This window comes from Myotis lucifugus, unplaced genomic scaffold, assembly GCF_000147115.1.
Source record: "Myotis lucifugus unplaced genomic scaffold, Myoluc2.0 scaffold_18, whole genome shotgun sequence".
NCBI classification, from domain to species: domain Eukaryota; kingdom Metazoa; phylum Chordata; class Mammalia; order Chiroptera; family Vespertilionidae; genus Myotis; species Myotis lucifugus.
The window spans coordinates 8,073,663-8,101,585 of record NW_005871066.1 but is presented as its reverse complement, the minus strand read 5'-3'; the positions used below and the strand labels follow the sequence as shown (position 1 = coordinate 8,101,585).

The 27,923-nt window shown below is 41.1% G+C and overlaps 1 protein-coding gene across 1 annotated transcript in view; it reads right to left on the bottom strand.

The window, feature by feature from the left end:
• Positions 1-17,339, bottom strand: part of LAMB4 (laminin subunit beta 4) — an 88,410-nt gene extending 71,071 nt beyond the window's left edge. Inside the window, exons 1-7 of the mRNA XM_023751015.1 lie at positions 17,289-17,339; positions 8,471-8,628; positions 4,947-5,082; positions 3,009-3,082; positions 1,739-1,927; positions 861-924; positions 463-677 (exon numbers count right to left, since the gene is read on the bottom strand). Coding sequence (XP_023606783.1) covers positions 463-677; positions 861-924; positions 1,739-1,927; positions 3,009-3,082; positions 4,947-5,082; positions 8,471-8,628; positions 17,289-17,322 — 870 coding nt within the window. The 5' untranslated portion in view covers positions 17,323-17,339. The remainder of the gene's footprint in view (positions 1-462; positions 678-860; positions 925-1,738; positions 1,928-3,008; positions 3,083-4,946; positions 5,083-8,470; positions 8,629-17,288) is intronic.
• Between the last annotated feature and the right edge of the window lie 10,584 nt (positions 17,340-27,923).

The window sequence follows — 27,923 nt, the reverse complement described above, 5'->3', positions numbered from 1 at the left end:
ACTCCCTCAGACTAGTCCCAAGAAGGGGAGAGATTGGCACTGTGAGGACACAGTCATCATAGTGTAAGGTTGCTACTTGGGGTGACCACCCTTACAATAGCAGCTATTATTCAAACACCACGGCACTGACTACAGTAGACCATCAATAAGTTTGTGTGAGGGAACACATGTGAACTTAAGGGTCCTCCTCACCAAATCTCCATTCCCTAAAAAAAAAACAAATAGCAAAGAGAGAGCAAGATGAGCTACCTTAAAGTCACAGTTAGACATTCTGGTCATGAGTTCAACAATGCCCGTGAGTGGCAGAATCCACAAGGCTTTGCCAGGCCAGGCTGAACCAGACCTGCCCCGACACAGGCTGGCACTGTGTGGATCCCCAGGTGGAAAGTCCGATCTACATGGAGCACCGGGACAGGACAGAAGGGTAGGGGAGCCAGCTGGTCTCCTGGCTGCGTGACTCACCATTCCCGGAGGGCTGAACACATCTCCGGGCACCGTCTGCATCGGGCCGCATTCGCTAGCATGGCCATGGCAGAAGCAGCTGCCCCGGACCACCATCTCGTAGAGAGCATAGTAGTACTTATCAAGGGAGTCATTGTGCCTCCTTCCAAGCAAAGTATCCCCAAGGGTGTGGAGCTTGGTGAAGTTTATCCTCAGGTTTGTTAATGTAACAAGGTCTAGAGAAAGGAAAATCATAATAAAAACAACGCGAACCAAAGTGCATTGAGGTTGTATCGGTTCAAGGCGCCCTTCTTGACTGACATCCCCTTAATGTCCTCTAGAAATGTAATGACAAGGACACTTCTAACATGAGATTTTTAGAAAAGTAATGGATGTGAAAAATATAAAGCAATTCATACCCTGGATGTGGGGGCTGTAGGGGTTTTCTATTTCAAAGCTGGGATCCAAAGCTTTAAAAACAACCTGTAAAACAAATGTAGGCAAAGATAAGTATTTCGCCCAAGAACTTGATTGTTAAAGGGTATACTCTTATATAAGAGATCCTGATCTTACCCGCAGGCCGAGCCATTGCCTCCCAACTAGCACAGGATACAGGCTATCATTGGGTTTTCATATGAATATGTAAAAGTACCAGGAAGGAAAAGGAAAGTTACAAACAGTCGTCGGTGGAGCCTTTGTGACCATTCGCAAGAAGGGCTCCTGTTCTGGGTTGGGGTGGAGTGACGGGGTCACAGCTCAGCAAGTCATGACCAATTTGGATTTGGCAGGGAATTCTGGAGCGACCGCCGACCACCAATTCTTTCTACGACACCTGATACATAATACCTGCCAACCCCACTCCCACCCTGACCCTCTGCCAGTTACCAGCGTTGTTCAGGGGGAGATTCCTGGCAGATTCCACCTGAGTGGTGGTTTGTAGATCAAGGAGATGAGATGAGACAACTAGTCCAGGGCTGCACTCGCCTACACGCTCCCTTGCAAGGGTTCGAAACAGATGCTCCTCCCTCTGAATCCCCCAGGCCCTGGTGCCCAGCCTGGATTGACTCCCCACTCACCTTCAGCTGGACACTGTGCAGGACTGTTTCTTAGAAGGTATTTATTATTTATCTGAATGTGAGATGGATTCAGGACTCATTTCAATTTAAACTGTTATTCTTAAAACCCAACAGCTCAAGTTGTTTTTCAGCAAGCACTGCTTTCATCTAAATCAACCACATTCACACCAACCACAACAGGCTTAATTTACAGCAAAGGAATCCAAGAAAGGAAATGCTACCTCACCGCCAGTTGAGGGTTCAATATCCGAATATTTAGAGTCACAAACAAGGTCTCCCACGCCCTGGGCCTGGCCAGATGTGATGCTGGGAAAGGAAGTAGCACAGTCTTTTGCAAAATATTTAAACACTTTCCAGGTGTGTCCATAGTCTGTGGAACGTTCAACTAACATTGCAGCAGGCCGAAAAGTCTATGGAAAAACGAGTTAAACTTGTAATACTTCACAAAGGGAGATTAATTACCGCTTCACAGTAAACATTTATATTTTCTAATTCTGTTTTCAAACTTTATTTGTATCCCTTAAAATCTCTATACAGTGAACATACCAAATCTCTTTCCAAAAGTGGGCAAGTATTTATGAGCACATATTTTGCCCTAAGATCTAATTCCATTTAAAAGTGTTTATGGCCATGTGATTTATTAATTGGAGAAAGATGGCATATTAATTTTTAAAAAGCTAATGTAATGGATATTTTATACAGCATTTTGCATGGTTTTTTCTCTTCTTTTTTGGGGGGAAAGGGGGTGGCTAGGATGCTTTTCCCCTGGCAAACCCTTATATCCTTGAAAATCTACCATGAAGCTTATCTGGGCTCCCCAGAGCAGATTTACTGTTGTCAATGAACTACCCACCATTCTAATATGTCTATGCACTTATCACCCCGTATTATGATTTTAAATTTATATATGTGCTTTATATATAAATATATAAATTTGTATCCATGACTAGATTGTGAGCTCTTTGGGGGCAAAGGCTAATGTTTTTTTTTAAACAAATTTTTATTTTATATTCATTTTTTTATAACAACTTAGCACCAGGCCTGACATCAAAATTCGAATTTTGATGCATGATTAGAGAATGACTATAGCACAGGATTTTCTCTGGCACCTCAGCAACCTTAACAAAGACCCTTTAATTTTTCTTCCTTTTTTGATCACAATCTTTCCGTATTTCCTTAAGTAATTTCCAGTTCTTGCCCTTTTTGCCTGAAAGTACCTTTCTTGTTCTGTGTTCTCTATCCCCTAGTGCTTGACATTTTTCTTCGTGCTATATCTTCTAAGACTTTTTTTGTTGTCGTTGACCATGTAAGTTACTAATTAATGAGCAGTGGCATTTTGATTCAATTCAAGAACAAAAACCCCAATGACAAAGCTGGAGTCTGGGGATACACAGCTTTTTGTGCTCTGCAAGGAAGTAGGGAAGCAAACTTTCAGGTAAGCCCAGCATTGGGTAAGTAGATACAAGGGGCAGCAGACCTACACATCTGTACCTTAAAGGTCAGGATCAGGTGGCTGAACTGAAACAATGCCTCTAGGTCCAATCTGATGCTGACATGATCAAGACCTAAAGAAAAATCCAGAAAGGAGAAAATCAGTGATTTTGAGAGACCCCTGTTTATCATGTTAACCCCTCACTGTGGCTTGTCTATAATAAAACCCTTTGAAAGCCTATGATTGGTTATCAACACTCTTTCCTAGTCTGTTGGAGTGGTTTCCATGCCATTCCATGCCCACATCCATGCCCATGGCCACCGTGTGGCAGTATTACATACCACCAAAGGAGTTACGGGACCGTTCCCATAGGTGAAACAATGGCATACCACCAAAGGAGTTCCGGGACAGTTCCCATAGGTGGAACAACGGGGCTCACGCCCTTGAACTCACATCTTGACTACACACAGGTGTGAGCTAGCAAGCCAGGGCATGGTACAATCGACACACCCTATCCTTCCAACAGCTGCTAACAATCATTTGCCCCAGTTTTATTGTCAGTCAGCATAAAACACAGCTTAGAGCCTTCCTTTGGGGTGAGGATCTGTGGGCTCCTCTGGGGCTGAGAAGACGGAGCTGTCCTGGTCAGGACTTTGCACGGAGGCTATTCGCTGCCATCACCTCATCATGGACACAGAGGACTGGCCCTAATCTGGACCCCATGGAAGCTCTGATCTGGCTGAAGTGCGCCGTCCAACAGAAATATGAGTTGCTGGTGTCATTTAAATTTTTCTGGCAGCCACACTTCAGCAGGTGCAATTATTTTTAATACATTTGACCCAATAAATAAAAAATATTCTCACTTGAACATGCCATCAATATTTCAAAAATTAGCAATGTTTCGTCACACATTTTCACCCCAAACTAAGTGTTAGAAATCTGGGATGGTTTTCTACGTCTAGCACATCTCAGTTTGAATTAGCCATGTGTTACGTGCTCAGGAGCAATGTGGCTAGGGCCCCGGTACTGGAGAGCACAGCCCCACAGCACAGCGGCGGGGCTGCCGTGAACGGCGGGCAGCTTACCTTCTGGCGAGCGGCTGGGGAAGGGTTTGCTGCGGAGCGGGCAGCCACATCCCAGGCTCTGTCATGGGCTCCTCACCCTTTCCAGGAAGGAGATCTCCTTTTCCTCTCTAAAATGCTTGGTTGAGAACCCTGGTTCTATGTAATCAGCCGTGACAGAGGGGATTCCTTCTGAGAGGAGATGTGGGACAAACGCTGGCATGGGAGTCTAGGCAGCTATAAAGCAAAACTGGCGCCAGGCTGAAGAGGAGCCATCATGAGTGAGCCAGTCTACATTGATTTAAGTACATAAGGCCCGAAGCTGGGCGGGGACATGAGGAACCCCCGGTCAGGTTCAAACTTAGAATAGTCAGGGCCAGTGTGAGGTTCAATATCACAGTTGATCGTGACCAGAGAAGGGCATAAATCCAGAAGGGAGAGAACTTCAGTCAGTAGCCAACTATCCTTTCAATTCAATTTTTATATTAAAACCTTTGGCTTGCGGGAAGAAGCAAAGTGTCATTTTTCTCTCTTCCTTCATGTGTTGAAGAAGGAAAAGCACATGGCGTGAATTCTGAGACTTCTCCTGGCATTATTAATTCTACTTAGTGTGTTTTCTATTAGCCTTTATTTACCAACACCTCATAAATTTCCTCATTATTTTTTTACAAAGAACAAAAGAATGCAGAGATATTTTCTTCTCATACATGGAAAGAGTGAAACATTCTGAGCTATGTGCTTAAAATACACTTCTATTTCTCTAGAAAAAAATAATCTTTCTTAAAATGAAAAGGAAATTTGTTCTTATACAGGGCTCTACATTCTGGTGGATACGGTTCCATTCCAAAAAAACTCCTTGCCTGACACTGTTAAAATCATACAGAAAGACACCTTATTAAAATACGAAGAAAAAATTGGACAGGATCTTATTCATACCGTTTTCGGATTGCCACCATTTCTTTTCTCTATTTGGTTCAAAACTTGTAATCACATTCTCAATGGTGTGGCTGTTGGGATGGGTGTGCGGATCGTATGGAAATCTGGAGTCACAAATGAAGCATTTTTGTTCCCCCTGGAAAATGTCACCATTAAAATTTAAAATAAAGAATTGTAATTACTTATTGTTGACCTAAACTTAAAAACAAGCTGTACTTACTATATTTGTCATTCAATCTGGCTAAAAATAAACAGCAGAGGAAATAACAAGACATCAATTTTTCCATCAATAGGTGCTTAAATACAATAACAAATGAATTTAAAATACGAAAGAATTTTTATAAATTTACATATTTGGAGCAAAAATGCAAACATGTGGAACTAATTTTCTTCTCATACAAGAGGCAGATGATCTGCAGATTATTTTAAACGACAGAGAAGTAATTAGAATATACTCTTTCAGTGAAATTATTTCCTTTAGTGAAAAAAAATAAGAATATTTGCAATGAAACCAATAAAGCAGTGGACCACTAGGCTATCTGCAATCATCCTCCTCTCTCTCTCAGACACAGTTTTTGGCAGAAAAGCTTCCAATGCCAAAATCTTTGTATTACGCTTGTGGGTTTTGTAAGAGATTTTTATAAACTCACATCAGAGAGCCCCACCTCTTGTCTCACAGGCTAGAAGGTCTTTTTGGGAACTGGAACTAGTTTTGCTTGAGACATATTTTCGAAGGCTATACCGCCGAGATTGGCCTTGGAGTTTGCTTAACTGCATGTCTGCTTGTAGCTATACTCACTTAAAACTCCTAAGGAAATCTCCAGGGATTCCTGAACGATGCCAATGACCCGCACAGTTGTTCCTGGCTGATATGTGGGGCCCTGGAGGAGCATTTCTGCAAAGCTTTCAGGGAGCAGGAGCTGGATATCACAATCCCCTGTGGTGGAAATTGCCTACAACAGCGAATGCGCTGGTGAACATTGAGCTTATGTCCTGACATGGCTTACAAGGGCCTACATGACCTCACCAGGGCCACCTCCGTGCTTGTCTTCCCTGATGCACTCAGCCCTAGCTGTGCTCACTTCAGTTCTTTCCAAGAACTCTCCTGCCTTAGAATACTCACATCTTAACACAAGCTGTTCTCAGGTCAGAGAGATTTTCCTTGACTTCTAAAATTCCACCTCCTCCCACCCTATGGCCTCTGCTAGTCTCTATCCCTTACCCTGCTCTGCAATATTCTCTAAGCGCTTATCACTATTTGAGACTATATTGTATAGTCATTGGAATACTGTCTGTTGCCATCATTAGACTTTAAGATGAATGAGGGCAAGGACTTTGTTTTGGTTATGGCTGTATTCTCCTTACCTACTATAGTGTCTGGAACGTAGCAGATGTTCAATAAAATTTATTGAATGAATGCATGATGATTTTTAAAAATATCTTTTTAAAAAATTGATTTTAGAGAGAGGAAAGGAGAGAGAGAGAGAGAGAGAGAGAGAGAGAGAGAGAAACATCAACCTTCCTCTCCACCCATTCATGCACCCATTGGTTGATTCCTGCAGGTGCCCCGATCTGGGATCAAACTCACAACCGTAGCATATCGGACGATGCTCTAACCAACAGAGCGACTGGCCAGGGCTAATGTATAATGATTTTAATGACTGTCTCAGCTGTAGTCTCTAAAAATAAACCAGCCTTTCAGAACTTCCATATCACCTTTTTAGAATCACTGGCCATCATAAGCCTTCCTCTTGGAGAAAACCAAAAATGCACTTGGGAAATCGAGGAACGATGGAAACTAGATCAATTCCGCTTACGGGGAGGCTGAAAGAACAGCAGAAGCCCTGTGATTCCACCAAAAGATGTCAAGGCTTCAAAGTATTTCCAGTAATACTACACCGATTCCCGGGGGAGATGTTTACTCTCAGGGCTTGCGGGCTTCTCTTTCTGTAAACATTTCAGGAGCCTAGTCTTTGCTGAGACCGGCTGCAGGGGATGTTTCGTTGTGGTGACGAAGTGGGGGTCCTGCTTGGGTAGCACTGTGGGTCCATGAGGACTTGCAGGTTTTGGAGAGGATGCTCTGCTTGGCAGCAACTTGCCAGATCATAGATGGGAGAACAGCCCCGCCTGCGATACTTTGTCAGCCTAGAGGTATTCAGAGATTTCTTTCTAGCTCTAAGATTTTTAAGATTTCTGTGATTCTCTAGGCCAGTGGTTGGCAATCTGCGGCTCGCGAGCCACATGCGGTTCTTTGGCCCCTTGAGTGTGGCTCTTCCACAAAATACCGACTTCTGCGCATGGGCCACGAAGTTTCAATCGCACTGTACATGCGCGCCCGCACGTGGTATTTTGTGGAAGAGCCACACTTAAGGGGCCAAAGAGCTGCATGTGGCTCGCGAGCCGCAGTTTGCCGACCACTGCTCTAGGCCAAAAAAAAAAAAGCCTCTGAAGTTTGATTTTTTTTTTATTTCTCTCTGTTTTTGGTTGAGTGAAATGAAGATGTAGGAATATGACTTTCTGGTTATTGTCTGAGTAAATCATGAGTTGGCTATGACCATAGGAAGTAAATGCCAGTGGCAGAAGAACAAGATGGCTGGCGTCTGGGTTGGAGTCATCCCTCCCACCTGGCCTAGAGTTGAGCAACCCTTCTCCAGGGTCATTTCCTCGCACATGTAGAGAATTTGCTTCCTGACACAAGTACTTCCCAAACTTAGAACAGCGCTAAGCTCTCAGGTAGTGTCTCCACTTATTTATAATCATCCCCTTTTACTAGAAACCAATTAGAATACAAAGCATTTCCCAGAGGCCTCCAGGAGATGCCTTAAAGAACAATACGTGGAAAAGCCTGGGCCATCGACATTAGGCCTGTGTCCAACTTCCTTCCTGAACATCCTCTCACTGAAGGACCGACGTGACCGCCTCGGGGTTTTCAGCAGGTACGATGCATAGATGACCTTGGATACTTGTGCTGCTCCCAGAATACAGGGAGGAAAAGGACTGCAAGGCAACTTGTCCTTTTAATAAACTGGTCTCTAAGAGAAAAAAGGCCCCAAATGTATTCACAGAGGGATACTATAGGCAAGGCAGTTACCAAGTGGCTTGTGAGGCTGCACAGTGGATTCCAAGCTGTGCCCCGCTATCTCTAGGGCCCGGCCATGAGAACTCATGTTTAGAAGAATGGCCTTGAGGCCCTGAGGGGTCCTCAAGCTTCACTGCGTCAATCAATTATGCTTACTCCCCGGGGTCACGAAGGCAGCCACGTTGCATAGTAATTCCCTTCAAAGACTGAACTGAAAAGACTTTTCTGTCTAATCCTACAGGTTACAAGAAATAGATGAAGCAGATCTTCCCTATTTTCTAATCTATCAAGGTTTCCTGGCTTTGAGTTGTGTCTCCTGTGTCTCTGATGTTCTGAAAGGAATGGTGTCTCTTTCACTGTTGTCTGAGCAGCCCCAGAGGTACCTGGAAGAATCTACATCATTGATTAAATAGCGGCCCAACAAATAAACAAAGAACCAACCCACCTCCAGGTAGCTGAGGATGCAGTATTTCTGGGCTCCATCCAGCCCACAGGTAGACGAAGCCGTGAGCTGTGTGCTGCGTCCCACTAGGAGATTGCCGGTGGGGGGATGACAGGCACCCCTGTTGCATTTATCTTCAGCTTTTGCATAACTGAGCCACCCTTGAACACAACAGAAACAGCTACTTAGAAAGGGGAGCAGAAGGGTTAAAGAAGCAACTGGCTAAGTTGGAAAAGTTAACCTATTTTTAGTACCAGTTCTGTTGATCATTAAGACCCTTGTCCTGTATGTTGTTGGGGCCCTCGGTCTGATGGAAATCTCTTAGCCTGTGGGGTTATACCACCTGCATTCATGTCCCCACCTGGGCCATCCCGCAGCCAATGAACGATAAATGCTTACTTCGAAGGCTGGCTCCATTGCACTTCACTGTGCAGATTATGTTCAGAACCTCTCCCTGGGAGGAGGCTGGAGCCTGCCTCCAGCTGGGACCATATCCGACTTCACTTCCCTCTCCCTTATTCCTCTGAGCATCCCTCAGTAAACCACACAAATCTCCCTTTCAGGCTTTGCTTCTAAGAAGCCGATCTGGGACAGCTTCTCTGGACTGGGAATTCTCCATGTGTCATTGCAGGGCAAAAAACAGACATGAGGAGCGAGAATCCTAATTCTGCCTCTTAGACCTGTTGTTTCAACCTGTACCAAATTAACCAGAGAGTTTAAGAAATCCTTGGAAAATAATTTTCTCCTAAAATGTGTGTAAGTTCAACAGATCTTTTTAAAAATATATATATATTTTTAATTTATTTTAGAGAGGAAGGGAGAGGGAGAGATAGAAACATCAATGATGAGAGAGGATCATTGATTGGCTGCCTCCTGCATGCCTCCCACTGGGGATCGAGCCCACAACCTGGGCTTGTGCCCTGATCAGAATCGAACCCAGGACCCTTCAGTCCAAAGGCTGACACTCTATCCACTGAGCCAAACCGTCCAGGGCCAATTGATCCTTTTAATAATATGGATTGCTGGGCTCAGATGAGCCCTGGAACAATTGATTCCCCTTGGGGTTTCAGTCTGTATAGCCCATGCAGGCCTTCAGACCTGCTGTCCAACAGATCTGTCTGGAAGGCATTTGGTCACAAGAGATACAAGATGATTGCAAGAGCAACTCTATCTCAATTGTCACCTCAAGTCTCTACTTTTCATGCACAGCCTCTGAGATAACATTCTTAATTCTCAGTTTACAAACTATTTTTAAAGTTCTATTTGTTTCAAAATGTTAAATTTCGAGTTAAAATAACTGTTAAATCTCTCCATGTAAATGAGGGGTGGGTAGAATAATCCTAACTCTTTCCTGCCTGCTGGTTCTTGCCCAGGGTTTGCTCTATTATGTTCAACTTACACTTTTGTAACCCATACATATGAATAGATTAGTTTATTGTTGGGAAGACTGAAGAAAACAAAGTAGAACTTCCTGGGGCTAAGTTCTAAGGTTAACACACATATAAAGTTAAATGCAAATCCAATGTGAGTCGACTGTAATATTTTATTGATAGCTATTTATAGACATAGTTCTATTTTTTCTTTTAAAAGTATATTTGAACAAGACAGTATAGTATCTTTTTAAATTTAATGAAAGGGTTAAAATTCTGTTTTGAGTCTCAAGGCCCAAACCCAGGCACTAGTTTTCTCCTGATGACAGTTCGAATTATAGACATGATAATTTTGAAGGAATAAAATAGATGGAAAGATACAGGACCCAGAATTACTTGATATTAAAGCTACAGTAAACAAGAGAGTAATATTGGTGGAGGAATAGGCCCATAGATCAACAGAACAGATAATCCAGAAATAGATGCACACAAAAAGGCTGAACTGATTTTTGAGGTGCAAAGGTAATTAATGAAGGAAGGATAACCTTTTCAACAGATAGTGATGAATATTGGGCACTCATAGGCAAAAAATAAACTGTAGCCCAAACCTCATGACTTATACAAATATTAACACGAAATGGATCATGGATTTAAGTGTAAAATATCCTATATAATAAAAGTCCAGTGACTGAACAGCAGAACAACCAGAATGACCAGTTGACCAGTAACTATGATGCGCACTGACCACCAGGGGTCAGACGCTCAATGCAGGAGCTGCCCCTGGTGGTCAGTGTGTTCCCACAGTGGGAGCAGCCACTCGGAGGGTGGGTCCACAGCCGCTGGGCTGACCAGGATGAGTGGCGCTCCCACAGCGGGCTGATTCCTGCAGGCCACACCCCCCACCAGTGCACGAATCCCATGTACCGAGCCTCTAGTAAATCTATAAAGCTACAAAACTTCTATGGCATGTAAGAGAAAATCTTTGGGACTTAGGGCTAGGCAAAGAATTATTAGAACTGACAATAAAGCCATGATCTATGTAGAGAAAAATTGATAAATTGGACCTCATCAAAATGAGAAACTTCATGAAGTAAAAAGGCAAGCTGCAGACTCGGAGAATATAATTGCAAATCACGAATCTGACAAAGGTGTTGACCTAGAATATGTAAAGTGCTCTCCAAATTCAACATTAGGAAACCAACCAACTAGAAAATGGCAAGTGGCACAAGGAGACATTTCACTGAAGAAGATAAACAGATGGCAAATACGCCCTAAAAAGATGTTCAACCTCATTAGCCATTAGGGAAATGCAAATCAAAGCCACAATAAGATAGCACTACATACCTATCAGAATGGGTAAAATAAAAAAAGTAGCAGTAACACTAGATGCTGGAGAGGATGTGGGAAAACTGGCTGACGCATACACTGCTAGTGGGAATGTAAATGGCACAGCCACTCGGGGAAAGTATGGAGGTTTCTTATAAAGTTAAGCGTGTGCTTATCATACAGTCCAGCAGTTGCACTCCCAGAGAAATGAACATTTATGTTTACACAAAAAACTATGTACAAATATCCATGGCATCTTTGCTTATAATAGTAAAAAAAACTGGAAACAACCCAGATTTACTTCAATAGGTGGATGGTTAAGCAAAATGTGGTATATCCATACCATGGAATAGTACTTAGCAATAAAAAGGAGTGAAAATCACTGAAATATGCAAAAGAGTTACATTGAGTGAAAAAGGCCAATCTCAGATGGTTCTATACTCCATAATTCAATTTCTTGAACGACAAAATTGTAGAGATGGAGAGTAGATTGTCAGGGGGTTGGGGAGGCAGGAAGGGATGTGGGGGTGGAGATAAAGGGGTAGTACTAGGGATCCTTAAGAGGATGGAACTGTTTGGTATCTTAACTCTGGTGGTGAATACAGGAACCTACACATGTGATAAACACACACACACACACACACACAAATGAGTGTATGTAAAACTGGTGAAATTTGAATAAGGTCAATGGACTATATATCAATGTCAATTTTCTGGTTAGGATATTATACAACAGTTATGCAAGATGGGGGAAATTGGGTGAAAGGTATGTGGGATATCTCTGTATTATTTCTTACAACTGCATGAGAACCTGCAATGATCTCAAAATGAAAAGTAAAAAACCCAAACAATTCTCTCTTTCCTCAAAATCACCCCACCAGCCTCTGGATGGTGAATCAAGTAAACCCCTGTCCCAGCTGCTCTTATGTACTTTTCCCCTGAGACCTTTTATGCCAAGACCTGATTTCAATAGACAGGAGTGAGAGGATTGGCCTAAAATGATAAAAAAAATTACCGTACTATGAACTAAGCTGGTTTCTTCTCAGTTTTCTCAATTGTAAAAATAAATAATTTTTTATTTACTTGTTTTATATATAATGGATTTCTTTCCTTCAACTTTTCCTCCAAAAATACAGACTTCTGAAAAATAATTTATTTCTCTTATGCATACATTTCCCACATGAAGCATTCTTTTAATCTGGTTATTTGTTATTATTATTATCAGTCTGTAAACATACATAGATCATAGTTCTACAGTTAAGAATATGATACATAATATCTACTTCCCCGCAGGTTACCAAATATCAGTTTGAATAGGGTATTTTCTATCTTCAATCTCATGGCAAAGATTATTCTTCTAAAACAAAGGCCCAACATTTCTTTCTCTTTCTTTGAGATAGAAGCATGAAGAAACAGTCCAACATGCAGTTTTTATTTCATTGTATGATAAATGATCTTAGATTGGTTAACATGAATTTATCTTTAATTCACCCAATAATCCAAATGGAGATCTCCATTTATTCCTAGAATTGGCATCCAGGACAAATAACTAATTAGAATTTGGGATTCCAATAGAGGCTTTTTGAAACAAGGTCAGGCATAAAATCTCTGCTAATGCTACATGTGGATTAACGAAGACTTCCCTTTAGGGTTTTATTCCTTTAGACAAGTTCCATCCTGAAGTCTTTTATTGGAATCGTTGCCTTAGAGATTTAACCTGCTTTTATAACCTAACTTGGCCAAACTTGTCTTATTCAGATGTGTACTTTTCTGAAATAAGCATACTCTGGGACTTAGCTAACCATTATTCATGTAATATGCTTAGTGCAAATGTGAACTTATGGTCTAAATACTTGGCAAAAAGTGGCCTGAAACATAAGAAGTTAAGGCTTCATGCCTGGAGCTAAACTGAGCAATATCCTCCCTGGGCTAGAGATTCCAGCTGCCAGATTATTACATTGGTAATTATTACACCGGAACTAATTCAACAAAGATCAAGAATAAAGATGTTTATGTCTTTAGAAAATCAACGTTTTCCTAAAAAAATGACACACAACTTAAAGATAGAAACTTACTAAGAATGAATGTAGACCTGGTCATTTAGAGAAAATGCACAGCAAATTTTCTGTAAAACAAAGGATCACTTTGCAGAAATAACCATTATTATATAACCTCTCAGTAATTTTGTATATTGCTGTAATTTTCTGAAACACGTAAGATGTTTTCATGTACCTTGGAGTGCACTTCATAGTTTTAGAGGCTGTAAACATACATTGATGTACTCACACGCATTACTTATATGGGTAAGGAAAAGTCCAAAGAATGCACAGTAGATGAGGTTTGCACTTTGCATCCCGTTCCCCAAACCTGGGGCCAGTGCATGTTTTAGGATTCTTTTCTTCTTGTTTTCCTTAGTCAGAACGCAAGACGAAGTGTTCAGACAGGCTCCGGTGTTTATATGAAAGCCTAGAGTTAAACCGGAAAGCGCCCAAGCTGATGATGTGGGTTAACCTGGTTTATGGTTTGACCATAGGCAAACCTAGACATTTGGGTTAGATCAGGGTGCCTTGGATTTAGAAATCCAGGTTGTATTGCAGCTCAGACTTTTCTGCTAATTTAGTTTTGAAGACCTTTCCTCCAGAGAGGGGGAGCTCCTTGAGGAGGACTCTGAGCGAGGGGTAAGTCACACACTATCGAGGCTGGGGAGAAGGCACAGTCATCTTCAGTGGTTGCTTCTCATTTTGAATGGTGGTTTCATCCCAAAGAGAACATCCAAGCCAGCTGTAGATGAGACAACTCTTCTCTGACTACCTGAGGCCAGGTCTGAGCTTTAGAGTCCTGGGGGTGCAGCCCAACACACCTTGTTCCTTCCCACTAGCTTGTGACTCACCTCTCTGAGGCAGGGAATTTTCAACAGAGAACAAACTAGCATTTCCCTTCTAGAGCTATTCTTTCCTCCACAATCAGGAAATCTAATTGGGAAATTGCCTTGGGGTTTAAAAATTGCAAAATTAAAAGATGAGATTCATTTTTAAAAATTCTTTTTATTTTTTTTTAATTTATTGATTAAGGCAGCGGTTCTCAACCCATGGGTCGCGACCCCTTTGGCGGTCGAATGACCCTTTCACAGGGATCGCCTAAGACCATCCTGCATATCAGATATTTACATTATGATTCATAACAGTAACAACATTACAGTTATGAACTAGCAATGAAAATAATTTTATGGTTGGGTCACAACATGAGGAACTGTATTTAAAGGGCCAGAAGGTTGAGAACCACTGGATGAAGATATCACATATGTGTTCTTATCCCCCCATTACCCCCCCCCCCCCACTCATGCCCTCAGTCCCCTGTTGTCTGTGTCCATTGGATAGGCTTACATGCATGCATACAAGTCCTTTGGTTGATCTCTCCCCCTTACCCCTACCCTCTCCTACTTTCCCTCTGAGGTTTGACAGTCTGATTGATGCTTCTCTGTCTCTGAATCTGTTTTTGTTCATCAGTTTATGTTGTTCATTAAATTCCATAAATGAGTGAGATCATGTGATATTTATCTTTCTCTGACTGGCTTATTTCGCTTAGCATAGTGCTCTCCAGGTATATCCATGCTGTTGCAAATGGTAAGAATTCCTTCTTTTTTACTGCAGCGTAGTATTCCATTGTGTAGATGTACCACAGTGTTTTAATCCACTCATCTGCTGATGGGCACTTAGGCTGTTTCCAAATCTTAGCTATGGTGAATTATGCCGCTATTATATCCTTTCTGATTGGTGTTTCTAGTTTCTTGGAATATATATTCCTAGAAGTGGGATCACTGGGTCAAATGGGAGTTCCATTTTTAGTTTTTTTGAGGGAACCCCATACTGTTTTCCACAGTGGCTGCACCAATCTGCATTCCCACCAGCAGTGCACGAGGGTTCCTTTTTCTCTGCATCCTTGCCAGCACTTGTCGTTTGTTGATTTGTTGATGATAGCCATTCTGACATGTGTGAGATGGTACCACATTGTCATTTTGATTTGCATCTCTCAGATAATTAGTGACTTTGAGCATGTTTTCATATGTCTCTTGGCCTTCCTTATGTCTTCTTTCGAAAGGTATCTATTTACTATGTATTTACCATTGCACCAAAAAAATTAAGATACCTAGGAATAAACTTAACTAAGGAGGTAAAAGACCTATGTGCAAAAAACTACAGGACACTGAAAAAAGAGATAGAGGAAGACATAAACAGATGGAAGAACATACTGTGTTCATGGATTGGTAGAATCAACATCATTAAAATGTCCATACTACCCAAAGCAATCTGTAGATTCAATGAACTCCCCATTAAAATACCAATGGCATATTTCACAGACCTAGAACAAACTTTTCAAAAATTCATCTCGAATAAGAAAGGACCCCGAATAGCTGCAGCAATCCTGAGAAAGAAGAACAAAGTAAGTGGGATCTCAATACCAGATATCAAGCTGTATTACAAAGCCACTGTTCTCAAAACAGTCTGGTACTGGCACAAGAACAGACATATAGACCAATGGAATAGAATAGAGCAGTGATGGTGAACCTTTTGAGCTCAGCGTGTCAGCATTTTGAAAAACCCCAACTTAACTCTGGTGCTGTGTCACATATAGAAATTTTTTGATATTTGCAACCATAGTAAAACAAAGACTTACATTTTTGATATTTATTTTATATATTTAAATGCCATTTAACAAAGAAAAATCAACCAAAAAAATGAGTTCGCGTGTCACCTCTGACACGCGTGTCATATGTTCGCCATCACTGGAATAGAGAACCCAGAAATCGACCCAAACCAATATGCTCAATTAATATTTGACAAAGGAGACATGAACATACAATGGAGACAAGACAGTCTCTTCAATAAACCGTGTTGGGAAAATTGGACAGATACATGCAAAAAAATGAAACTAGACCACCAACTTACACCATACACAAAAATCAACTCAAAATGGATAAAAGACTTAAAAATACTAGAGGAATCCACAGGCAGCAAAATCTCAGACATATACCAAAGCAATTTCTTCACCGATACAGCTCCTAGGGCAGTGGTTCTCAACCTTCTTAATGCCGCGACCCTTTAATACAGTTCCTTGTGTTGTGGTGACCCCCAATTTCATTATTACAAATTGAACATAATTAAAGCATAGTGATTAATCACAAAACAATATGTAATTATATATGTGTTTTCTGATGGTCTTAGGGGACCCCTGTGAAAGGGTCGTTCAACCCCCAAAGGGGTCGCGACCCACAGGTTGAGAACCGCTGTCCTAGGGCAACGGAAACTAATAAGAAAATAAACAAATGGGACTACATCAAAATAAAAAGCTTTTGCACAGCAAAAGAAACCTTCAACAAAACAACAAGAAAGCCCACTGCATGGGAGAACATATTTGCCAATGTTATCACTGATAAGGGTTTAATCTCCAACATTTACAGAGAACTCATACAACTTAACAAAAGGAAGATAAACAACACAATCAAAAGACAAGATTCTTAAACTTAGCTGCCATGAAGAGATTCAGTATGAATCTTTCAAGAAAAGATTATAAGCAAGTTAGTTATTACTCAGGAACCAAAAGCAGGTCTGTTATAGACAGAAAAGTCCGGATCAAAGAGAGAAATTGTTGGAAACATCTTTTCTATGACTAATGTAAATTATTCTCAGCGTATTAAAAATAGCACAGACATAGAGAATTTGGCCTTTTAGCTCAGAGCTGTTGCTTATTCAGAAGAGAGAATTTTGCGTATAAGCTCTTCATGAGACCACATCACTGGGACAAGTGCTACATTCAAAGCAGAGCTATTTTTAAAAATTGAAATGCATTGTAGTTGCAAATTATGAATCTGAAAGTATTGTGCTTTCTTTAATATCTTACTTTATCTTCTGAGGCTAATCTTCCATGAAAGAGTGATAGAAATAAGTATGTGTGGATACTAAACATATTTGAGAGAAATTTTTTAGTTGCTTGACAATTATACAACAGAAGAGCTATGCAAATATATAGCAGTATAGAAAAAAGGTGAATATGTTTAAAAACTATTTCCATTAAATATTTTAGAACAATTTAATACAAGCCGAACACTGATTTTTGGCAATACTCACCAAGGTGCAAAAGAAAGGTCAGTTGAAATTGCATTCTTTTGTCAGGAAATGATTAAATACAATTCTGCTGGGTTAAAAAAAAAAAAAGGAGGTTAAATCAGTCACTGATAAACTCAATTAATTGCATCAATTATAAATGATTTGAAAAATTATCTGATGGTTCTTATCCTTTAGGGACACAAAATACCTATAGTGCCCAAGATGTTAAAAAATAAGAGTATTTAGCCCTAGTCAGTTTGGCTCAGTGGATAGAGGGGTCTTAGATTCAATTCTGGTCAAAGGCAATACCTGGCCCTGACCACAGCATGTGGAAGGCAGCCAATTGGTACGTCTCTCTCACATCAATGTTTCTCTCTCTCTATCTCTCCCCCTTCCTTCCACTCTCTAAAAATCAATGGAAAAATATCCTCAGGTGAGGATTAACAACAACAACAAAAAAGAATACATACAAGTTTTACAAATATTTGTTTTCTATTTTGAAATCACAAGATGCAATCATTTGTGGGAAATAATATGGAACAAATATAATTTCCTTTGCATATTTTTATTTTAACTGACTTTTGCCCATCTTATTATCTAGAAAAAATTTAAATTATGCAATTAATATGCATTCATTATTGAAAACAGAAAATTCAGACAGTCAAAATAAAAGAATTATTATCCATAGCCCTACCACCTAGAGAAAAGTGGTTAATATCTTGCTACATGTTCTTCCATACTTTTTTCTTGCATATAAATGTTTTCTAAAAATGATATCATATGTATCTTTCAATCAATATACCCTACACATCTTTTCGTACCAGGAATATATTTTCACATAAGCAATTTTCAGCCTAGCGGGGCATCAGAATCACCTGGGGGCTTCCACCAACCAAACCGGTGACCCCTTTGTGGATTCAGCCAGCCCCTCTGGACAGAGCGCTCCCCAAGTCACTGTTGTGGGAGCCCTGACATGGATGAAAGTGTACGTGCATCTCAGTGGGTTGGAAGGAGAGAAGGTAAAATGTTCCTCTGCGTTGGTTTTAAATGACTGAATAGTATTCCTCTGAATCAAAATCTCTTTAACAAATCCCCTAGTGGTTGATGTGTACCTTGCTTCCAATATTTTCCTGTTATAAATATTTTTGCTAAGTCTTTGTTTATATCCGTAATTATTCCCCAGCATATATTAAATGGAGTGGAAATAATGAATCAAACAGCATGTGTGTATACAGACATATATATGCATACATAAAGAGTACACACACATATGCATATATACATGTGTACATATGTGTGTGTATGCGGTGTGTGTACAGCTTTGGATGTTCAAACTGCCATTCAGTTTGTCCAGAAAGTTTGTCCCATTTTAGATTCTCATCAACAGCCTATGGGAACAGCTGTTGACCTGAGCCCTTACCAATATTGAGTATTATGAATTTTTAAATATTTATCAATTTAAAAAGCAAAAAATTGTACCTTATCATTATTTTAATGTATTTATATGAATGGTAGTGAGTATAAAAATATTTTTCATGTATTTACATGTGAGAATTATTTTTGACATTCTAGCCTTCAAGGCCTGTCCTAATAAATTGTTTATCTTATTAATCCCACATCTTTATCCCTCTGACCTCACATTCCCTGAACTCTAGCATTAGGACACCACCTTCTACTTGTTGCACCCTCCTCTCATGCCCTTTGCCTTGAATGCCACCCTCCTAAACTCAAATGCCAGCCTCCTTACGAAGTCCTTTAGACAGTATTCTGAAATGCCCGATTTTAGACGACTTTCCCACTCTGTGATCCAAGTTCACACAGCCTGGGGTGCATTCTAGATGTCCAATGTCATAAGACAATGACCGAGCCGAAACCGGTTTGGCTCAGTGGATAGAGCGTCAGCCTGCGGACTGAAGGGTCCCAGGTTCGATTCCGGTCAAGGGCATGTACCTGGGTTGCGGGCACATCCCCAGTGGGAGATGTGCAGGAGGCAGCTGGTCGATGTTTCTCTCTCATCGATGTTTCTAACTCTCTATCTCTCTCCCTTCCTCTCTGTAAAAAATCAATAAAATATATTTTAAAAAAAATAATAAGACAATGACCGAGTGAGAAGCAGCCCTCCGGAAGCAACTCCAGCTGAAAGTGAGCTCTATCTGTTCTAAAAATCTGCGATTTTGGTATAATAACCGCATACAAAACCTAGTGAAGACCTATAGGGAGTCCAGATGGAGCCTTAGGAAGTCCGCTCTGTGTGGGCCACCTGACCCGGAGCACTTTTTCTAGGTGGAAGATTCTTGTTGCCTTTTCCTCAGTCAGAGCATGTGGCTTCGGTCAATTGCCCAGCTACACGCTTGGTAGCATGAAATCTCAAATCCTGATGTTGTTCTGGACTCAGAACTCCTGCCTGCATGCTACATGCCTTCCTTGTTAGAGTTGAAAAATATTGTATGCTATGTACCTGGGGAGATGTTTCAACTACCAATGCTCAGGCCCATCCCAGACCAATTCAATCAGTATCGCTGGGGGTGGGACCCAAATGTCAATGTGTTTAAGATGCTCCCCAGAGGATTCTAATGTGGAGCCAGGGTTGAGAACCACCGATGGCTCACAAACACCTAAACCTCATTAACTTGCCCAATATGCCTGCTCTTCTCCTGGATTCCATTCTAAGGGAAGAGCATAATCCAGTGGTTCCCAAACTTTGCTGCACATTAGAATCACCCGGGGAGATTTAAACACCCTGCTGATCAGGTACATTCATACCAATTAAATCAGAATACCTGGACGTGAGGTCCTGGCATCAGCATGTTCTAAAGATTCCAGGTGATTCCATATGTAACAAAGTTTGGGAATCCACTGTCATTACCGTGGATCAATGTGCTTAGGCCAGAAACTTGAGGGTCATTTTTTATTCCTCCTCCTCTCACGCTTCAAATCTAAATTTGTTCTTGTCTCAGTGATTCTTAAAGTGTGATTCATGGACTTAGTAAGGTGACAAGTGTTTTCAGGGATGTTTTTGGTTGGACAGTTCCCGGGGCCTGGGAATCTCCCTGAGTCCTGGGCCAACCCAGAGATTGGTCCCCCGACGGGACCAGCAGCAGCAGAGTCACCTGGGAACTTGTTAGAAATGCAAATTATCCTGATGTTGTCCTGGATTCATATGTGGAATCTAATGAACAAAATAAACTGATGGACAAAATAGATCCAGAGACATAGAAGCATGGAACAGACTGCAGGGTCTCAGAGAGGAGGCAGGGGTAGATGGGTGAGAAGAGATAAACCCAGGGGGTGGGAGTGGGCTGAAGGGGCCAATGGGGGGGGGGGACATATGTAATACTTTCAACAATAAAGATTATTTTTTAAAAAATGCAAATTACCAAACTCCAGCTTTCTTTTTTTCCTCTCTATTTTCATAAAATATATTTTTCCATCACTTTACATTTAGTCTGTGTGTATCTTTCATTCTGAGGTGGGTCTCTTGCAGACAGCATATATATGGGCCTTGTTTTCTTATCCTTTCAGCTACCTATGTCTTTTGATGGGAGCATTTAAGCTATTTACAATTTAAAATGATTTACTGATAGGTATGTACTTATTGCCATTTTATTTTTTTAACTATTTCCTCTATTTGTTTCTCCTCCTCCTCCTCTTTTTCCTCCTCCTCCTCTTTTTCCTCCTCCTCCCCTTCCTCCTCCTCCCCTTCCTCCTCCTCCTCCTCCTCCTCCTCCTCCTCCTCCTCCTCCTCCTCTTTTTCCAAGCCCTTTAACATTTTTTTATAATCCTGATTTGTTGATAACAAACTACTATCATTTTTTCTTGTCTGGAAAGTTCTTTATTTCTCTTTCAATTTTAAATGATAGTTTAAGGTGGGTAAAATAGCCTTGGTCATAGGTCATTGCTTTTCATCACTTTAAATATTTCATGCTAATCCCTTCTGGCCTGAAATGTTTCTGTTGAAAAGTCAGGTGACAGTCTTATGGAAGCTCTCTTGTAAGTAACTAATTGACTTTCTCTTGCGTTTAAGATTCTCGCTTTGTCTTTAACCTTGGGCATTTAATATGTTTATTTTTTATTTTAATTTTTAAAAAATCTTTATTGTTGAAAACATTACATAGGTCTACCTTTCCCCCCTTATTAACTTCTTCCAGCCTGCTCCTATCACCCCTCTGCCCCCCAGGGCCTCACCACTCCATTGTCTGTGTCCACATGTTATGCATATATGCATACAGGTTCACTGGTTGACCTCTTTCCACCTACCCTGCCCTGCCTTCCCTCTGAGGTTCAACAATCTGTTCCTGCTTCTATGTCTCTGGGTCTATTTTTGATAAAAAAAAACACCTTGGATATTTTAATTATGATGTGTCTTGATGTGGGCCTCTTTGGGTCCATCTTGTTTGGGACTCTGCTTCCTGGACTTGTGTGTCTTTCACCAGGTTAAGGAAGATTTTACTCATTAGTTCTCTATTCCTTGCTCTCTCTCTTCTCCTTCTGGTACCCCTATGATGCAGATGTTATTATACTTCATGTTATCCAAAATTTTCCTTAAACTAGCCTCATTTTTAAAATTATTTTTTCTCTTTGCTGCTCTGATTGGGTATTTTTTTTCTATCTTGTTTTCTAAATTGATGGTTTGATCCTCCCCTTCATCCAACCTACTTTCACAGTATATGGGTACCAGAGAAGAAGAGAGAGAGCAAGATATTGAAAACCTATTTGAAGAAATAATGACAGAAAACTTAAATAGTTTACAAGTCCAGAAAGTACAGAGAGTCCAAAACAAAGAGGAACCCAAAGAGGCCACACCAAGACACACCATAATGAAAATGCCAAGGGTTAAAGACAAAGAGAGAGAATCTTAAAAGCAGCAAGAGAAAAGCAGTTAGTTATCTCTAAGGAAGAGCCCATACAACTCTCAGCCAATTTCTCTCAGAAACTTTGCAGGCCAGAGGGAGTGGCAAGAAATATTCAAAGTGATGAATAGCAAGGACCTACATCCAAGATTACTCTACCCAGCAAAGCTATTATTTAAAATTGAAGGTCAGATAAAAAGCTTCACAGACAAGAAAAAGCTAAAGGAGCCCTAGCCGGTTTGGCTCAGTGGATAGAGCATTGGACTGCAGACCAAACGGCCCCAGGTTCAATTCAAGTTAAGGGCACATGCCTTGGTTGCAGGCTCCTCCCTGGCCAGGCCCTGGTCGGGCTTATGCAGGAGGCAACCAATCAATGTGTTTCTGTCACATCTATGTTTCTCTCTGTCTTTCCCTCTCTCTTCCGCTTGCCCTAAAAATCAATGGAAAAATAACCTTGGGTGAGTATTAACAAAATAAACAAACAAAAAGCTAAAGGAGTTCATCATCACCAAACTAGTATTACATGAAATGTTGAAGGGTATTCGTGAAGAAGAAGAAGAAGAAGAAGAAGAAGGGGAGGAAGAAGAAGAAGAAATATGACCAAAAATTGGCAATAACAAATATCTATCGACAATTGAATATAAAAATAAAAATAAATGAACAAATATCTATCGACAATTGAACATAAAAATCAAAATAAACGAACAAGGAATCTAATGAATAAAATGAACTGATGAATTAAATAGAACCAGAGGCATGGAAACATGGAACAGACTGACAAATCTCAGAGGGAAAGGGGCATTACCTACGGACATAAACAATAGGGTGGTGAAGGCCTGGGGTCCTACGGACATAAACAATAGAAAGGGCAATGGGGGAAAAAGGAGGGGGATATCCATAATAGTCTCAATAAATATATTTTTAAATAAGTACTTAGAAAAATATTTTTAAAAATTTGACTTGAATTTTGTGTGTGTGTGTGTGTGTGTGTGTGTGTGTGTGTTAAAACACACCAGTGTCTAACCTTGACACTAATTGCAGCATAGCATTCTAGCTTGATTTTTACTTACTGGCTATTCCACTAACCTCACTTCATCCACCCCCACTTGAAAGTCTCAGCTATGCCCTGGAGGCTTTTTACTTACTGGCTATTCCACTAACCTCACTTCATCCACCCCCACTTGAAAGTCTCAGCTATGCCCTGGAGGCTCCCTTTCCGGCTACCTGCCTCTTCCCCCATGGCCTAGTCTCTGCTTTTAGTCCTTAACATTTTCCCTATTTCATATATATATATATATATATCTTCCCCCCATGGCTTAGTCTCTGGCTTTTAGTCCTTAACATTTTCCCTATTTCATATATATTTGCTTTCCAGAGCCCCAGTGTGAAACTGGGCTGTCTTTAAATCTGAAAATTTAAATATTGTAATAGAAATTGCTTGGGAGGCAAAGAGGGTTATAGAGATAATCACCCATCAATAGTCCTAATTTTTTTATATCATAGCTGGAAGACATTCTAAAGTGGGCTTCATTCCCAGTATTGTCTTCACTTAGAACTAGGCTTTCTGCAATGATTCTGAACCACATCCTGTGAAGGAATCACAGCTTTCAAGTCAGAAGCACTGGCCTTTGGTCCAAAGCATTCACACCAGGGACTTCTGCAGGGCCCATTTAGAAGAAGGTGGGAAGCTCTGGGCTCCCTAGCTTTCTTCCTTCCTTTAAAGAATGCGAGTGGCCCCACTGAACATTGGGATTTAAAATCCTTTAATCCAGCTATCTCTGAAAGCCTGAGGCACAGCAACTGGAGAGGTGGGTTAATTCTGGTTAATTCAGGCTGCTAAAAGTATTCTTCCTGAAATGATCCAATAAAATGTGGTAAAGGGATTTAACTCATAGCCGCTTTTCTTACTTTTCTATGTCCCCCTGCAAATAAACCCTTGACTTCTTTCTCAGTGAATGTGGATTATGGCTGATCCCTGTAATTACGCTGCAAATCCTAGGCCCAGATCAGCTTTTCTGCTTCTCAGAAAAGTGTTGTGCACTGGTTTTCAATGGGTTGGTTTGCTTTGCAGAGAACATTTGGCAATATCTGCAGTCACGTCTGGCTGTCACAATAGGGGAGGGGGATACTGTTGACACCTAGTGGGTAGGGGCTAGGGATGCCCCGAAATCAATATCTTCCAATGCATAGGACAACCCCAGCCCCGTGACAGAATTATTCCGCCCAAAATATCAACAGTGCTGAGTCTGAGAAACTGCAGGTGGCTTCAGCGCCCGGAGCCGGGGCCTGGCATCCCACCCTTCGTTTCTATAAATTGCTCAGCTCTAGTCTTACTCCCTGTTTTCTGTTTCCCATTTCAGGTGAGCTGAGCCCCAACTACATGAGCCTTATGGTAAGTCTGGCAACTTTTAGGAGTTCTATTATCTGCAGTCACCTGCACAGGCATTATGAAGCCCACAGCGGCACATACCGCACAGGCGAGGTGCCGTGGTAATCCCCTCCACACCATCCTTCCTCGAGCTGCCCATTTAGTTGGTTCTGCTTTTCAGGCTGGTTTATCAGAGCTGACATTTGCAAAGCCTCACAGGGGCTGTGTGAAATGTTTTCTTGCTAACTGTACTGGTGAATTTAAGTGATGCCTGTGAAAGTAATTGGGATGAATAAATATACTATTACCTTCTCTTTGGATGAGAAGCATGTGGATGTACTTTGGTCACTGTTTAATGCAGGGGTCCTCAAACTTTTTAAATAGGGGGCCAGTTCACTGTCCCTCAGACCGTTGGAGGGCCGGACTATAGTTTAAAAAAAAACTATGAACAAATTCTTATGCACACTGCACATATCTTATTTTGAAGTAAAAAAACAAAACGGTAACAAATACAATATTTGTATTTGCATGTGGCCCGCAGGCCGTAGTTTGAGGACCCCTGGTTTAATGAATGGTGCTGGAGGACGCAGGTCTTAAAATATATTGTGTTGCAATAAAGGTCTCAGAATGTATGAAGGGTGGCAATAGACAATAAAATATCTAACTTTCTGGCGTTGTTAATTGATTTTAATTTACTGACTGTTCACTAACATTACTTCATCTGCCCTCACTTGCAGGCTGTGCTCAGTCAACGAAGTTATGTTTAACTTTCCCTTATTTGTGTAATATCTTTTTCCACTTTGCATCAGGAATCATTAGATATTTCAGCTGTGTTGCCTAAATTGCATCACAGAGAGGAATGCAGAACTGGAAGCTATAAAGCTTATTTCCTTTCGATTACAGCAGAAAGTATGTTTTGTTTTGTTTTTAACACAGTATTTACACACACCTAGGATATTAACAGAAACATTTTGAAGACACGGACAGTTCTATAGAATTTGAATTTTTTTCTAACTTGTCACAAGTTGTATCACCATAGTGAAATAAGCATTTACCTAATACACAATTTTAAATGGTGCAGCTCAACATTTCATTTCGTGCTTCCTTCACGGAACAGAGAACTTCAGGTCATTGGCTGCATCCCACTGTGCACTAAGCTTCCACTCTTCCCATTGGGTATGGTATGATATATGCATGTCTGATTATTGATCCTTCTGTAAAAACAATGATTATACTCTAGGCTCTGATATATTATACTCTATGCTGCTTCTCCACATACCCAACAAATTCTGAGCTTGCTGATACCTTCACTTAATCCAAAAAATGCCAACTTGCCAGTGAGATCGAAGGTGAGACTTACCGGGATTTGAGAGTCTGTTGAGAGGAGCAGGCAGCAGGCAGGGCAGGTAAAGGCACACCTGAAAGTGAGAGTCAATTTAAGTAGAAAATGTTTTCCCCGAGGCATCTGAGGGTAGGGAAAAAAGAGAGGTATTCCAAAACCTGCCAAAAAAGGTGATTTGTAAAGTTACTTGCCTTAGGTTTTGACTGACTGACTGACACACACACACACACACACACACACACACACACACACGTAAAGAGAGCTGGATTTTACAGCAAATGGTATTTATGTGCCAAACTTCTGAAAATGACTACGGGGAGTTGCAATCAGGGGCCACAGCCCCAAATTGCAACATTCCTGCCAAATATATAACCAAGATTTAAGTGATTTGTTGCTCCTACAGTGTGAAATTCAGGAGGAAGACTCGCAGAGAATCAAAGCTTACATTGTGCTCACAAAAGCCACAGAGGTGCAACGCCCTCTCAAGGAATGAACTGTTTGGGGAGATGCTCTAAGTTCACGTGGGTGAAAATTATGGGCCTATTCAAACACATTTTCCTTCCCACTTGCAATAATAATACTTTTATAAAGCACACTCTCAACCTGGAAAAGAGTGATAAATGCAGGCGTTTTCATGATTCACTAACTTGTAGAGTCTTTGCTTGGTCATCCAGCTTTACCTTCAGAAAGGAATCTTGTGTCTGATGAAACTTACAGAGGAAGAGCGAGACAGTCCATGGCATATTTTGGCTTCTAGAATGTGAGCGGTAAACATCTCTACAGAGACAACATTAAGACAACATTAACTGACTTGTTTCATTGATTTATATTGGCATCTGTCAAAAAAGGAGAAATGGCTCATACCAAACAGAAAAGACGAAAAAAGAAAGAAATGAGAAGTTCCAGAGGCCAGATCGTGGCTGGGCCAAGGACGCTGCAATCCTTGCCTATAATTGTTGCCGCAGCACAACATGGGTTCGTCCTCAGGATGGAAAAGGCCAGTCTTTCAGGATCCACTCAGTCTTGGAAAACGTCTCTCCGTTTTCACCATTACCCGGATACTTTGGTAGTGCAAGCTCTAATGTGAAGTTCTGGAAACGATACTATTAGGTACTTACTAGATTGGGGTGATAGGTTTTATTTCTCCGTTATTTAATTGGATTCGAATATATCAGAAAGTCACCAAGCAAACAAAGTTGTTTATATTTTCAGATACCAAGGAGATGAAGCAGAAAATACTCTCTTCTTCTACCTCCCCCTTGAGCATTGGTGTTTCCTCAGCTCTGTCACCTGAGCATCTCCTTCTCGTTCTGTGTGTATTCCTCAGGCAACTCATTTGGGTAATTTAATAACTTAAACCACTTCTTTCTCCAACTCTAACCCCACCTGCTTCCTGAACTTTGATTTCATGTTTCAACTGCTGATGGAATCTCTATCCGGATGACTCACCAGCACCTCAAGCATACAATGTTCACAGTCGTTCCAACCTGTCCATCTCCCTCAGTTCCATACCATCTCAGTTCATGACATCTTTACCCACTCGTTTGCTCAAGCCAGGGACCTCAGCTATGCTTAATTTCTCTCTTTCCCTCTCGTTCCCCTGAGGCACACAATCAAAATCTCTGAGCCTGGCCTCCCTAAACCATTGGTGGGGTTCAGTGACAAAGCGGGGAGTGGCCTTGACTATTTCTTTGGCTGCGTTTTTCCCAGCATAGGCTGGTGCTTGGTGCAGTATTAGTGACTTTCCTTTGACCGTGGCTAGCTGGAACTGGTGTCACATTGTAATTAGCCAGTTCTTAATATTAATATTAGGAAGGAAGCAAAGGGAAGGCCAGACATTATAAGCATAGTCATCTGGGCAGCTTCACCAGGAAGCTGAAACTTTTCACTCCCCAGGGAACCACTGCAATTCCTGCAAACCACTGGGGGAAGAGGTCCAACAAAGGGGAAGATGGACACATGCAGTAAAGTTGGGGTGACATAGAGAAGGCACTTGTCTGTCAGTCTAACCTGGGAACAAAGATAATTGCCAGAGGCCTGGAGCCCATGCAAGCCTGTGAAAGCTTGGAAACACAAAATCCCCGGACAAAGGCATT